The sequence below is a fragment of the Rissa tridactyla genome, chromosome 4 (assembly GCF_028500815.1).
Source record: "Rissa tridactyla isolate bRisTri1 chromosome 4, bRisTri1.patW.cur.20221130, whole genome shotgun sequence".
Lineage (NCBI taxonomy): Eukaryota > Metazoa > Chordata > Aves > Charadriiformes > Laridae > Rissa > Rissa tridactyla.
In genome coordinates, this window is record NC_071469.1 from 92088565 (window position 1) to 92104216 (window position 15652).

General features: G+C 55.3%; 1 protein-coding gene across 1 annotated transcript in view; it reads left to right on the forward strand.

Annotated features, from left to right (window-relative positions):
* The window catches only part of JPH3 (junctophilin 3), a 57056-nt gene that overhangs the window by 26404 nt on the left and 15000 nt on the right, over positions 1-15652 (forward strand). The window contains exon 3 of the mRNA XM_054198664.1: positions 12338-12462. Within this exon, the coding sequence (XP_054054639.1) occupies positions 12338-12462 (125 nt within the window). The remainder of the gene's footprint in view (positions 1-12337; positions 12463-15652) is intronic.

The window sequence follows — 15652 nt, forward strand, 5'->3', positions numbered from 1 at the left end:
AATTAGTTTTGTGGTCTCAAAGCTGGACACAGTGGTCACGGTGGCTGTGCCACAGCCATCCCACTGGCAGGCGGATATAGCCGGTCCCCATCCGGCATGACAAGATCCCCGGGGAGCTTCAAACAGCTGTGGCGGGTGGCAGCTCTTCCCCAGCCCTTTGGTCCTGGGGACAAACCCTCTGGGAAAGCAGTGGTAGAGGCGAGATCCAGGGGATGCTGATGAGAAGGTGCTTTTCCAAGGGGAAGAGGTGTGGGGCAGGATTCGGGCAGGGGTCGGTAGCCCTCCGGCTCACCTGAGTCATATAAATGGCCTCTCTGGGGAAACGGGCTGCAGAATTCTCTCCGCTATCTGGCTGTGTCTCTCTGTCTGATCTGTCTCTCATCACCATAGCACGGAGGTGAAGCATAAATAATTAAAAGCCCAGATTCTCTCCTGGCAGAGCCGGGCTCTGAGTCCCTTCCCCTGTTGTGCTGCTGGCTGCTTAAGAGGAAATTTTCACGGGCTTTGCCTTGGAGGCAACGCAGACCTGCAAACCCAGGGCCGTCTGCCGGCCTCGGGGCACGTCGGCGTTTGGGGACAAGAAAGGGCACCTGCCACCCCAGCGGGTCACCAGTGGCAGCATTCCATCCGGGGGATGCCACAGGATGCTCGGGGTGCATTGGGATGAGCAACACCCTCCAGCTGAGGATCAAATCCAGGCGCGGGCAGGCAGCAGGGCTGAGCGGGCAAACCCAGCAGCTCATGCATGGCCCCTTCTTGGGATGCCTTCATGAGAAGTGAGATATTTGTGGGTGCAGGCTGGCTTTTGGGCTCCTAAGTGCTTAACCCCCCCGTCCCCCGCAGGCGACAAGGAGGAGAAACCCGTGCAGGCAGCGGGGATGGGGAAAGCGTCTCCTTCTTGGTGGGCTCTGAAGTTTGAGGCAGGCTGCCTCAGCTGCTCGTTGCTGTGGCAACTGAGATGATATATTATTTTTTTACCCCATGGTCGGCAGGGCTGCGGCCGGCACTCGCACCGCGGAGGGGTCTGCCCACCCCTGCCTGGCCGCCCAGGGCCGACCACATCCCCGGAGGCACCCCCAGCCCCTCTCCCTCCTGCCTGCACCCATCGGGGCCGCGGAGGTTGTGGGGGGCCAGGCGACATGGGCCACGGGGCCGGGTCAGCCCCAGGCAGCGCTCAAAACAAGCAGAAATTTCACCAAAAGCTCCTGTCCCCACTTCATCCCTCCCTGTGGGGACCGGAGCTGCAGAGACCGGTGACAGCAGCCTGGCACCGAACCTATTCCTGCAGCATTTTAACATCTGATGTTGCTTTTACTAGGGGCGATTTGGTGGCCACTGTCTCCAGCTGAGCTTTCTGTGCAGGTCTGTGTCCAACCAAACCCTGCGCGGGGCTGGGCTGCACCGGGGGATGGTGGTACCCTGGGTTTGGGGCAGAGCCAGGCAAGGGCCTCATCCCCACTCGTCACCTTCCAGGATGGTGTTAAGCAATGGGGTTGTGGGGGTGCTGGCTGTGGCATGCTTTCCTTGGGGAGCATTTTCGTTCTGGGTTGGCATTTTCGCTCTGGGTTGGCATTTTCTTGTTATTCCTGGGGGTTGCTGGTGTGCAGACGCTGGACGTGGCAGCGGGCGATGGAGATGATGCTGTCGTGTCCTGCACATGGCTGTCTCCAACCAGCTGCTTTGGGCCCAGTTGCCCCTTACAGCAGAGAGAAGCTTCCCCATGGTCCATCCTGGCGAGGTCGAAGGTGGCAAGAGGTGCACCAAGTGGTGCCCACCACCAGCGTCTTTCTCCAGGTTGGGAATCAGCCTCCTCCCAGCTGTGTGGAGCAAGACACGGGCATATTTCCTTCCCAAGCATCTCTTGGGGCCCTGGTGGTAGGAATGCATTTTTCCATCACTCAGAGGACCAGACTGTTTTAACACGTCCCTTAGACCCCTGTCCCATCACCCAGAAAAGAGTCCTGTCTCCTACCCCACGAGGCCGGAGACGGCAGAGAAGTCCCAGAGGGCAAGGCTGGATATCAACCACCTCTCCTCTGACAGCTGGAGAGCATCCGTCAGCGCTCCCGAGGCCATTTCAGCTCCATGTCTTGGCCTGAGTCCAGACTGTGCTGGAACTAAAACATTAAGTTCAGCTAAGCGAGTTTGTCGTTGACTCTGGATGAGGATTTTTTTTTTTTGCGGTTTGCTCTAACTTGCGGTGGGTTTTGCTGTTGGGTGTTGACTGGTTAAAAAGGTGCATGGCCAGAGGTAACGTCATGGATCGACCCCGTCCATCAGCCCATCACCGGGGCAAAGGAGGACCATGAGCTCAGTCTTGTCCTGCCTCTTTCAGGCTTTTATGGCTCCAACAGCAGAAAAAAAAAAAAAGATTGCCTGGAAAGTTCCTTTGCCAAATGTCTGTTTTGCTTGAGGTGACCAAAACTTGTGAAACTGCCAGAGCTTTTCGGCCAAAACCCGAACGGGGTGAAGAGTCAGGAAAGGGAAAAAAAAGGACTTTTCCTTGTGGTTCTGTTGTGCTTTGCTTCAGAATTTGGTTTGACTCGCTCTTTGTTAGGTATCAAAATGAAACTGAAATTGAATTGACAAATCTGCTTTGCTTGCTTCTCATTGCCTCCCTCACCTGGAGTTTTTTGCTTGAACTCCCCAAATTCTCTTACTCTGAGCACTTTTCCCTTGGCTGTAGGAAAAAGCCCCTAACAGTTCCCAAAGGGCCAGGCTGTGCCGATGGCTCCTTGAAGGGATTTGAGGGCTTCCCTGGAGGCAGACCAGAGGCTCCCTCGGCTCTCTTCGCCCCTGGCATGGTTGAGGTTCTCTCTCTGTGTTGCCTTCTGCACCTTTGGCATTGAGGTTTCCACCCCCCTCTTCATCCTGTGCGTGGCATCAGCCAAGCGAGGAGGTCAGTGTGAAAAACGGGGAGGAACGGGCTGTTTTGGGGAGACTTCTGGTGATGGAGGCCAGGGTGGGATGCTGATGGTCCAGCAGTGCCTCCACATTTTGACCTGCAGCCTGGGGCAGGTCATGGCAGAAGGAGGTACCCAGTGGCCCCGCTGAGCCAGGCTTTTTTCTAGCAGCCTTCATCCATCCCACGAAGGTTGCTCCAAATTTGTGGCTGGAGTGGGGATGATCATGTCCTGACCGCATCTCTACCCTCCTCTCCTCAATAAATCCAGGAGGATGGGGAAAGTTACACCAAGCCACCTATCCAGACCCACCATGGTCAAGCCTCCCACCAAAAACCTGGCATTTCCCTGGCTTAATGAGCAGGGATGGGCTCGCAAGGGTTTGGACGGTGCCGCCTTGGGAGCCAGCCTTGCTCGGAGACAGGGCGATGCAACCGGAATGCAGGATCCAGCCTGAAGTCATTACAGTCAGCAGCGTGTACAGCCAAACTCAACGCTACACATGTCCAAGCAGGCTGAGTTATGGCTGCTCGGGGAGCTGTAACTTGGCCTGTCGTGCATTTAAAAATCTCCACCCGAATGCGGCATTGATGTAGGGCTTTTCTGCTGCTCTGCTTTTGCATTTAATACGGACGGTATAGATCCGCAGTGTGCAAATGATCCAGCGCTGCCCAGGTCCCTCGGAGGTTTTTGTGCCTTCACTTGCTTTTTTCTTGGGCTTCTTCTTCTTTATTTTTTTTCTTTTCTGAGGGTTGTTAGCGATTTCTTCCGAGCTGTTTTGCCTCCTGCCTGAATGTGGCAGGATCGTTTGTAATGCGCTATTTTTGCACAGGGTTAGAGGAGCATTTGTGGCATGGTGGTGCCCTGGGGAGGTGTGCGTGGAGGGCTGTCTGCCGGCGCTCCGTGAGAGCCGGGGATGAAGAAGGGGACGTCAGTGTTTCCCATTTCCTCTCGCAGTGTCCAAATGGGCAAGTCACCTTTTTCCATTATGTACACGACAATTATCCGGTAAAATCATGGAAACCCACCCCATCCAAACCGTGACAGCTGAAAAGCAAGCAGCATCCCCCCTGCTCACTCCCTTCCCTTCCTTGAAGCTGACTCTTCCCAAACCCTGCTCCGAGCGGGTTCCTGCAGGATCCCCTTGCATCGCCACCCGTCGCTTTCCAGAAGATAACGACGCTCCCAGCATCGCTGCAATTATCTCATGCCTTCCCCAGTTTATAAGAAAAATGGAAACGCCATCCCCAGGGCTGGAGTTTGGTCTTGCTGCCTGTGTCTGATTTGGAGGGGGGCAGCTCTTTGTCCCACCGCTGCCCGTCGCTGCCGCGTCGGAGCCAGCGAAGTGCCAGGTCTGGAGCAAGGCCAAACCTGTCCCCTTTGGTCAGGTAGCAGTGGGGACGATGGCGTCAAAGCTGTCCTTCTTCCTAGGCAAAGCCCGGCTCCTGAGCGCGGGTCTGGGCTGGCAGACACCGAAGCGCCGGGATGGGCAGGTACTGCCTGGCCGCGTCTCTCACCTGCGTCCTCCGTAGCTTCATTACAAGTGACAGATGGCAGGAGATGAGACTCCCTCTCCAGATGTTAATTATCTTGCAAGCTGTAAATAACATCTCAGGGCAACCTGCGCCTCGTCTCAGGTGCGAAAGACCCATCAGCTTTGCCCTTGCCAAGGGGGCAAAAAATTAAAATAATTAAAAATTTCCCTCCCACTGGGAGGGAAATACATGGGTCTGCCTGGCTCTGCTTATTCTGATTGTCCATTGGGGGGAAAAAGATGCTGGCGGCATCCTGGCTAATGGCGGCAGATGTGCCTCTGGGTACCAGCTCCGCCTGGCCCGGCCCTTTGAAGTCGATGGACTGTGATTTGCTTGTGCCAGGGCTGACGTCGTTTAGCAATCACAGGGATAAAACAAACAAATCCGAGCTGCCCCACAACCTATTTGGGACGATGGCAATAAGGCGAGCTGGAGAGGATCACGGCGTTACAGCCCTTCGGCTGCTCTCGTCCTTCTCCAACAGCAAGGACCCGGCTCAGGATCCTGGGGGATGTGCAGGGGTGGGAGCAGCCGGGATGGTCGGTGCCTGCTGTGGGCTGTGGTTTGGGCCACATTTCTCCCAGGGTTTTGGGGACGTGACATTTGATTGCGGCCCATCCCTGTCCCCCAGCTCACCATGATTTTGCACCACGTGTTGTGAATGCGGTTCTCCAGCGAAACTCATTTTGTCTACTTCGAGGCAAGGCAGAGGACAGAAAGACACAGCCTGGGATATTTTTTTCCCATAGTTGGATTTAAAAAAAAAAAGGTATTTCAGTGCAAAATGGCAAATGACGCCTTGGTGAATTCGCTCTCCATTTGTAAGCTCCAAAAATATAAAGGTAGAGAAGAATTTGGCACAGGTGCCTGGAGCAACAAACTAAATGGGAACTGGCCCCATCCCCATTTCCATGAATTTCGGAGTCCTGATGTCCCAGCTGGGCCGCAGGTACCTGCTCTCCGCGAGGTCTCCCAGCTGGCTTGGGAATGGTTTACCCGGTAACGTTACATTTCCCCGTGTAAAACCACAGGGAAACTCAGATTTGGGCTTTTGGCCACAACATTTTCCACGCTTCTCTGTATTGCGTTTTCTTGGGCAATAACAAATGCTTGCATCAAGGTATTTTTTTTTTCAGGACTGCAGGGTTTAATTTTAATTTTTTTTTTCTTTAATTCAGAACTTTCGTCTTGAAATGAGATTTTTCAGAGCAATTTTTCCAGAGCCTGCAATAACCACCCCCTCAGCCCCGTGCCATCCCAGCCATCCCCAGCCCTTCCCTCCTGCTGTATCACCGACGGGAGGTTTCCTCCGCCCCGTGCCTGTTGCTCCCCACCGGCACACAGAGCTCAGGCAGGGATGATCCATCCTCCCATCCCAAAATCTCCATCCAGAGCCGGGGAGTCTGGCCGCGGGCGCGGGGAAGCCAGGCTTTCTCTTTGCTATGCGCAGCGCCTGCTTTCTGTCTGGCTGCGAAGAGCCAGAGCAGACGTTTCGGGCTGCATTACGTCATGTCAGAGGTCACATTAGCTGCTTTTTTGTCTCGATTAAGAATTCCAGCGATGGGGGGGGAATTAGGGTGGAGGAAAAAGCAGACGGAGGAAGCGAGCAAGGCAAATACGCTTGCGATAAGCAGGTAAATGGGAATTTATGCACAGATAGCTAATTGGTGTGTCTAATATTCCACCCCCTGAGTACCGGCACTGTATTACTGCCTTCACAAATCACTCAAGGCAAGCCTAGTGCAATAACAACCAAGCCAGGAGAGCTGTGAAAAGAGTCAAGCTGGAATTAAGAGTGGGTTTTATCGGGGCAATAAATGCCAGATAGGGAAAATAACAAACAGGTTGTTAATTGCTGCCATCTCCCCACTCCCTGAAGGAAATGTCTAGACAGAGCCTGGCCCTGGGTTGCGCCTACCCCGGCCCTTGCAGTCAGGTTATTGCTCTTGCTCCGGTCTTTTGGGGCCAGAGCAGTGCTGGATGCGGGATGCTGTGCCCAATGGAAGGCTGTGCCGAGCCGAAGCCCGTGGCAGGGGCAAAGGATGGGCACCGCGGCTCTCCCCAGCTCTGCCCTAAATCAGAGATGCTCCCGCAGAGGCAGCAGCCAGACAGTCTGCAGCAGCTATTAATAATTCAGTCCCAATTTGTCCCATCTAGGAGAGCGTGAGGACCAGCCAAGCTTCCCCTCCTCGCAGGCAGGGTTTGAGATACCGCCCCGAGCGGGCAGAGCTTCTCGTCTCTCCCCGGTGCCGGTTGCAGCTATCGATCCCACGCCGGCAGGGTCAGGAGCTGGAAATGCCTCTCCGTCGCTGCAGGGTGTGGAGGGATCGGGTGGCCTTGGGAGAGGGTTGTGGCAGCGCTCACCCTCTCCCCTCGGCCCCGGGCTTCGGTTACTGGCATCGATCGCTCAGGGACTTTTGCTTTCTTGGTGTGTCTCAGCTCGATGCAATTAGGGCCGGATCCTGCTCTCCGCTGTGGCGGTGGGGGCGTGAAATAAACCCTGGCGAGTCAACACGGTTGAGGGGCTCGCGTTCGTGCAAGCCTGGCTTTTGCACGTGGGTTGGTTGGGCTGAAAAGCTCCTTTCCCTCGCCTCATCCAACCATCCCTTCCCAGGACAAGGCGCATCCCAGTGCTTCCCTGTGCATCCCTGAGCCAGCCTGGCTGCTTTTCAAGAGCCAAACGGAGCCGGGGTTGGAGGGGGGAGCAACGCGCCGAGCCTTAAATGCCCTGCGGATGCTCTCTCTGAATTTTTCCTGAAGTATTTTCTTGCAGCTAGTGTATGTTTTAATTGAATTTTGCCATTTGAAAAATACATGAACCTCTGTAATGGAGGGAGAAAACATTCCTCCTATATAGGAAGATAAAGATGCATTTAAAAAAAAAAAAAAAAAAACAAACCAAAAAACCAAAAAGCTGCCGGATTACATATTGACCTGAGAGACAAAGTGAATCCAATGGAGCCAGCCTGGCCCCTCAGGAAAACGTGAGGCTGTTGATTTTGTCCCAGGATGAGCTCACTGGCTGGTTAACTCCATCCTCGCCGCTGGGGAGTGCCTGTGTCTGCCGAAGTGAAGCCTTCAGCGCAGACGGCACGTGGCGCGTTTGCGCGTTTTCCATGAACGTGTGGGCCGCAGGGTTTGCTCCTTTTTTTAGGGCAGGAGGAGTTTAAAAAGTTGCGTGGAAGAAGGCTTTAATAATAGTTTTCTTTTGATCTCCTCTTTCTCACTTCATTTCTAAGCTCTGGCCAGTTAGATCAGTCTGTCCGTCACTCCGGCCCCTCCGTCTGAGCTAAGAAAACGCGAAACAAGGGGGAGAAGACAGTGAGCCCCTTTGTAGTCACCAGGAGCTTGATTTTTTGAGCTCCCTTGGTGGAGGGTTGATGTGTGGGGGGGGTGTACAGGCGACACAGAAAAGATTAAGACCTCATAGTCCTGTTGAAATCAGCTCGGTGCCGAGCAAAGGGTTTAGGGCTTGTTGCGATCTCGCGTGTGCTCCTGACAGGGGACTGTCTGGAGAGCTCAGGAGAGGTTTCCATCACCTCTCGGCATGGGATGGAGGAGGGCTGGGGATCTCCATCCCTGCAGCGGGATCCCGACAAACAGGAGCGATAAAGCAGCATTTTTGTGCTTCCCCGTCAAGCCGAAATCCCGCTGAGGAGGGGATCCCTCGGTCGAGCTTTGAGTTCACAGGGATGCCGGAGAAGCGAGGATTTTGCTTGCAAAAGAACAGAAATCCCCCAGTGAGAGCTGCCATGTCAGTTTTGGAAAACAGACCTTCTTTTCCAGAAATCTCGCCCATGTGATGCTTTTCTGCATTTAAACCACGAATAATGTGGATTTCCCCCTGTGTCCAAGGTCCCCTTCCTTGGTCCCCAAACGTACTTTTGCTCAAAGAGTCTGTTACCTAGTTTTATCGAAGAAGAGCCTGTTTCTCATACGGGAATGCAGGAAAAAAAGGGAACAAGGATGGTGAATCCCCCGTCTGCTTCCACCTCACCCTTTGCGCTGCCACTGGGCTCGGAGAAGGTTGGGTGGAGGTGATGACTCAGAAATGGAACAGGTTTCTTGTGACACCGGGTGCCATCCCTGCAATTACAGGCATCGCCCTTACGACTCCCGAACGGACCCATCTCCATTCAGAAACGTTTCGGGGTGGGTCGAGGGCTGTAAACTTGCTCTTATTTCCAGCCTAATTTTTAAGCAGTTTGTCCCACTTGTTAGGCTCCTGCCAAAGCGGTCCATTAACCTAAACACCACTCAAGCCTTGCCTGGTTTTAATTTTGCTTCGTTTCTTCCTGAGACCATCAGGTGCCACAGATTTTGCTGAGAGCTCGCCCCTTTTTGGCTAAACCAACCCCAAGCATCAGATTTGCAGCTCCTCGCTCACGCAAAGCCAGGCTAGAGTCGCTCTTGGCATTCCTAAAAAGCCAAGTTCTTCCTTTCAAATCAGTTTATTCCAGCTTCTTATAGATTAGCCGGTGCCGATAAACTTGGCATTACGAACCACTCGCAGGTATTATCCCTTCTCTTGTCAATCCTGGCCAAATCACAAGAGATCTGCAAAGATTTACAGAAATCTGTTTGGTTGGGATTTTTTCCCTGTCTCCTGCCAGCTCTTCTTGCCAGTTTGACCACTTGCCCGGCCATCCTCCGAGAAGAGTGAGTCAGCTGGGCAAAAAATTAATAAATAAAATATCCCAAGCCAGTCGCAGCATGAACTCCCTGCCCCAACCCAAACCAGACCCTTGGGCCTCAAGAGCTATAAACCACCTGCGCCAGCACCCCTCTGGCCCTTCCTTGCCAAAACACCCTCCCCCAGTTCAGCTTGGATGGGTGAAGTGCACTAAAAGGACATTTAGAGGTTGCAGCCATCCTCAAAAGTCCCTCTGCGTTTGCGTGTGCTGATGTTCAGTGAGCTCCGGCCGCCTCCATCGCCCCGGGATGCGTCGTTCCTTCTCCCCCGCTCGTCCGTCGATGGCAGAAGAAACCCAGATGGGCACCTTCGAGCTGACGTGCAACTTTTAATCAGCTCAGGCAAAATGAGAGGGGCACCATGCTCTTGCCGACAACAGCTTTTGCCCGGTGGGCTCGTTACGGGACGGAGGACAACACGGGAGGTAACGAAGGAGCAACGCAAGAGGATTTGTTTAATTCCTGCCACCCCTGAGCATCCCCAGCCTCCTCCTCCAGCTGTGGTGGATCCGTAGGGAAAGATCCAGCCTTATTTTGACCACGGTTTCCAGGATGGCATCTCTATCTGGGAAAGATTTATGGCAGGAGGAGAAGAGTGATTAGATTGGGCCCCGTCGATGCGTCGGGGAGAAAGACCCGCTTTACGAGGAAATAAACTCAAGCAATTAACTGGGGAATTAAGATTTAGCGCACGCTACGAGCAGCAGGCATGTATAAAGGAGACAGCTGTTAAATTTAGTATGTGACAAAGTCATGCGAATGCTAACTGGATTACTTGCATTTATTTGGGAATACTTATGTATTTTATTATGCAACATATAGATCACCATAATTCTGCTTTTCCCTCTGACGGCGCCTCTCCTCCAAGCATCTTAGAGAGCATTACAAACAATTAAGCCTGCCTGCGCCTCTGCGCAGCGCTCAGCGTTATATCCGCTTTGTGGGTATCGAGCATAGTTTAGATTGGAGATGGCTTAATTAATGTGATTGATTTTTAACTCTTTCTGGACCAAAGCCCCCAGTTGCTGCTCTTCCTGGGCTGATCGTGTAGTCCGCGGGGATGAACTAATCCAGAAGTCGCCGGAGTGAGTTTTCCAGGGATGGAAATCCATCCAGCCCCCCAGGGATGGGGATTTTGACCCATTTTGGTGAAAAAAGGGGGGGTGGTGAATGCTGGAGGGAGCGCGGCGTGGGTGTTGGCTCCATGTATGCTCTCCCGCCCTAACCTCCCGCTCTGCAGACACCTTTGTGCCTCCCCAGGACCCTTGGAAGCGGCACAAGCTGCTTTTCAGCACTTCCAGCCTCCTTCCCTGGCAAGAAGTGGCAAATAACTGCCTCCAGTTGCATCTCCGGGGAGGAGTTTAGGGAGGCAGCCCGTAATCCTGCCCGCTGAGTTTGGTCCAGACTCTATCGGATGTTATTAATCCTTTGTATCAGGCCAGCGGGGACCAGCAGCCTGCTCTATACATGTGCTGCAGGATGGGAAGGACAGTCCCTTCCCTTCCTCTCCGAGGGGACGGCGGGGGGGTAGACGGATGGAGGATCTTCGGGAGCCAATATCCAGACCACTGAGAAGCTGCCATGGAAGGTGCCAGCCGTTCTTGGCACTGGGGTGGTTTAATCGGCGGGTCTGACGCCCCAGCCTTTGCCACAGACCACGTCTGCGCCAAAAACGGGAGCAGTTGGGGCCTCCTCTCCCAGCAGTTTGCTGCAGCTCCTGCTCGGAGCATCCCTGCTCTTCCTAAAAGAGCTGAACTGGGATACCTGCCAGGGGATGGGGCTGTAAGACGCTTGTCCACTCCTCCAACCCTGCACGAGTGTTGAGCAGAGCGAGCGCTGGCCCCAGGGCGGGTAAAAAATACATTTAAAACCACTTTTTGGTTGCGTTGGTCACGGAGGACCTGCGGGACCTGCAACAGCATCACCACAGCCCCTCCGCCACCTTTGATAGCTCCGGGAGAACAGGTCGTATCCGCTCCCTCGGCTACTAAAAGCAGCCAATTTATATAAATAAAGCGCTTATTAGAGCAAAGACAAGTTGTCAGTGCTTGAAAACAAGCGACAGGTCGGCTCCGGGAGCAGGGACCAGGCGTCTCGCTCAGGCTCAAAGAGGTGACCACGCACAGACACACGCACACCCAGTTTCCTATCCCCGGCTTGTGCTGCACGATGCAACGCCAGGCACTTACTAGCCCCATTTTCCATTTATAGGAGCCTGTCAGAAATGGCACTCCTCTCTGAGCAGATGTCGAAAAATTAGAGGGAATTCAGAGAGCGGGAGGAGAAAAAAAAAAAAAAAGATTAAAGGAGATGGAGGGCCTGATTTTGGAGGGAAAAGAAATCAGCGGAGCTATTTATAACGCTGCCTGCACCAGGGTGGGTCGGAACAGGCTTTTTTTTTTTTTTTAAAGTGCCTCTGTAGCCCAGGTAAGGGGAAGGGGCAAACCAGGCTCCGAGGGATGCTCGCAGGAAACGCTGCAGAGGGGCTGCGTAAGCGGGTGTGAATCCTGAGCGTTGGGATGAAACACCATCAAAGAAAGACGAGCGTCGGGGGGGGATCACCAGTAACGGGTGAGCGCAGGGGACAGTCGCTCATCCAGGGTGAAAAAAAAGAAGGCCCTGAAAAAGATGTGTTAAGGGGTGGTAGAGGCGGTACCGATGGCAAGCCCCTGCTCCTACCTCTGCTCTCGGTGACAAACCGCGCTTTATTTACATCCAGCCTTTTACGCAAACCGTGGGGGCGGGGGTGCAAATCTTCGCTTTTTCATCCAAAAGCAAGTGGTTTTGGTTAAAAAAAAAAAAAAACAAAACGAAAAAAACCCACCGGCTTTAAATTCAGGTCTTCAGCCCCAGGGGCTCACGGGAGGTGCACACAGATGCCTGCCAGGCTGGGGTCCCCCGCCGAGGGATGCGTGACGGAGGGGACCAGCCTGCTTCGGGGTGATGCATCCCGGGGGAACAAAGCATCCTGCCCCTGTTTCCAAAGTGCCGGGGTGATTTGCAGGCTGAGAAGCAGTTCCTGAACGTGTTATCAACGTACCGTCGCCCGTTCCCCAGCGAGTCCCAGCTCCCAGCGGTGACTCCTCCATCACGGCCAAAGGGAGTCGGGGCGAAGAGGTTTTACGGGGGCAGTCTGGGTTTCTCCATGCCTTGGTCTGCAGCGGGAAGCTGCCTAACGTGGTCCTTGTCTCTCTGGTTGTCTTGCAGGACCTCTCACTCCAGGGCCAAGGCGGAGGCGGCTGTGACGGCGGCGCAGAAAGCTCAGGAGGAAGCGCGGATTGCCAGGATCACTGCCAAAGAGTTTTCGCCTTCCTTCCAGCACAGGGAAAACGGTCAGTGCGTGACGCCGTGCCGGCCGGCCCCGCGGATGCGGTTTTCACCCCATGCCACTCTCTGCCCAACTCAGCCCCGCAGAGACCCAAAACCCCCCAAAATGAGCCCTGCACAGAGGCTTGGTCTGTGCCTGCAGCTCCTGCTCCTCACTGGGACCCTTTAGGGTGGGAAACCACCCCGAAAGACCAGCTTTCAGGGGTTTTTAGCACAAGGCTTTCAATTCTCAACACTTCCACCCTGTGCAGTCCAGTTGTTAGGGGGACCTTCTCTTTTCACACCGAAACACCCCCATTTTTTTAAATTCGTAGTCCTTGATGGTTGCACATTAAAAAAAATCCAACAAGAGCTCTGAAGGCAAAATGCAAACACAAACGATCCCGGCGGCGGGCCCTGATTTTACCCCCATGGCTTTCACGGTTCATGATGTCTTTTGAAGGCTTGGGGCGGCACGCGTGGGGACCTAATCCTTCACTTGGGCCTGCAAACCAGTCCCCGTACACCCGTACAGGTGTTGGGGAAACCCACATTTGAGGTTTGCTTGGTGGCTCTTCCTTCCCTCCATCATCTTCGACACTTCTTGCTGGTTTGCCCCAGTTTTTGCTCATTGACGAGAGGCTCGGGCTCGGCAAAGGCTGAGGGAGGAGGAAGCCGAAGCGAAGCGGTGGTCGGGCAGGGGTCTGCAGCCGGCGGGCTCCCTATCCGGGAGCGAGAGAGGCTGCGGCGAGTGGGAGCAGAAAGCTCCAAGTCCCCACAGCAATAATTAACATAGTAATTAATATATGTGAATGGTTTTAGTCAAAAGTTTTCCTGCACCGAACCCTCATTAGGAGGCGTCTATCATTATTTTCTCCCCCTTCCAGCTCTCTAACTGAAGATTACTCATTCGGCTTAATTGCTCCAGGGCTTGGTGCCGGTGACTCATGTCGGCGGTGCCCGTTCCCTGCGGCTGGGGAAAAGGGATCGGTGCATCTTTTGGCCCGGCCAGCCCATGCACGAGTCCTCGCTTCACCGTGGCGCGGAGGCTGCGGGGGCGGCCGGGGGCATCCCATGGCTCGGCGGCCATGGGCCAGGCAGGGTTTGGGGTCTGGCTCCAGCCGTGAACCTGCCCCAGCTGGGGTGGCGTGTGTCACCAACCCCTGTCCAGGACACGGCCACCTGCCGATGGGCATTTTTTGGGGGGGTGGGGGGGGGGAAAAGAGCATGCAGAGCCCCTCGCAGCTGAGCCCCCACAGCTCTCTGCTCGCTGGAAGAAGGCACAGCCCTGTTCAAACCTCTGCCTCCTGCAGAGGCCCAATTTGTATATCGGAGATCTGAGCTTTTTCGCGGGGCTGCGCGGTCCCAGGGGCTTCTTCAGCCCTGAGATATTCCTCATCTCCATTTCCTCTCGCCGAGACACTTTGCTGTTTTAAATCACCTCTTGAAAAGATATTTTTAGGTAATACATTTTTTACTAGCTTCTAGACGGGGACACGGTGCTTGACTTGTGTCGGGGCTTGTGTTTCTGGTGCTCGCGTCTGGGTGGGTTGTGTGTGAGTGAAGCGGGGAGCGGGGCGAGGGCGGGGGGGGGGCGGGGAGGAAGGAGTTTCCACTTAGAGCACATTAAAAAACAAACACACCATGCAAGACGTGTCGGGAAACCTGGGAAACCAAGTCAGGCAGATAATAGCTGCGAGCGGCCGTGCCACCCCGCAGACCCCGTAACCCCAGGCTGCGACGGGCTGGGGGGGGGGGTGGGGTGGGGGGGGTATGTGCAGCCGGCTGGGGGGAGCAGCAGAAGGGATGGGGCGAGCTGCCGCCACACTGCACGGCGATGCAGGGGCTGTACGTGCCCACCTCGCACCGGGCTGCAGGCACGGCGTCGTGGGTGCGAGATGTGACCCCCCCACACACCACCACCCCCCCCACCACCTTGCACAGTGCTGTGGGTGCAGGATGTGCCCGTTTTGCACAGCGTCGTGGGTGCGGGATGCGGGATGTGCTCCCCCCCGCCCCCCGCTTCACACACTGTTGTGGGTGCAGGATGTGCCACCCACCTCCGCAGCACCACGGGGGGGGGTTCATGCCCACCTCAGCGTCAGCCCCACAGCCATCCTGGCCCGGAGCATCCCCACATCCCGGAGCATCCCTGTTTGAACAGACACTGACTCCACACCAGCAGGCACCGGCTCCAGCAACCCCAGACGCGCCACAGCAGTGCCACAACGCCTTTACCTGGAAAAAAACCCCAAAAATATCCCTACTCAGTGCCCTGCATCACTCTCTCCCCTGTGGTTTTCCATCTCTGTCTGCCGGAGGGGGGTTCTTCCACGTCCCCATCACGCTCGCTGCCGTTGTGCCTCCCCGGTTCCTGGCGCTGCCGGACGCCCCTGGCCGTGGCTGCCGGCGGGGTCAGCCGATGGGCTGGATGAAGTGACTCCCCCAGGGTGATGGCAGAGGCAGGAGCTCGGCACCGCTCCCAGATCCCATACGTGGGTCCTCAGGGCCTCTGCAGCACCCGGGTCGGGGCACGTGCGTGGCTTTGAAGACGCCGCGGCCAGGCACGGCTGCTTCAATCCTGCTGGAAATCCAGATTTGGTGCTCCGCATCCTCCTTCGCGCTCTCACAACCGTTCTTCCAGGAACATCACGTGCTCCGTGACTAATTTTAGCTCGGAATAATTGTTGCACATCCTCGGGTGTCGAAAGCCGGCAAGACGGCACCGTGCATCTGTCAAGTTCCTCCGCAAGGAAGTGCCTGCATCCCTGCGGGGCGTCGGGGCTGGAGGGGCGGCCGTGCCCCAGCCCCTGCTCATCCATGAGCCCCTGCCAGGGGCTGCAAAACTCCGGGAATTTACCCATGGAGAGGCAGAATTAGGTCGGCTCATTGCAGGTTGGGGTGGAAAAGACTGAGGACAAGAGGGTGCTCTATAAGGGACGGCGTGGGGCTCTGGGGTGAGGATGCTGGAGCACCATTGGGCTTTCTCACCTCCATCATGGGGCTCAGGGGGCCAGGGAAGATGGGGGTGGGAGCTCGGGTGCAGGAGCAGTGAGTGTGGCAAGGCTGTGGCTGGTTGTGGCACTGGAGATCGGCCTTGGAGTCACCGGAGCTGGCGGGAAGCATTCAAGTCCCTGCACCTCCAGCCTGAGATGAATGGGGACACCCCAAGTCTTGGGTGAGCCCGTTTCGCTTTACAGCTTTCTCTTAGGAAGC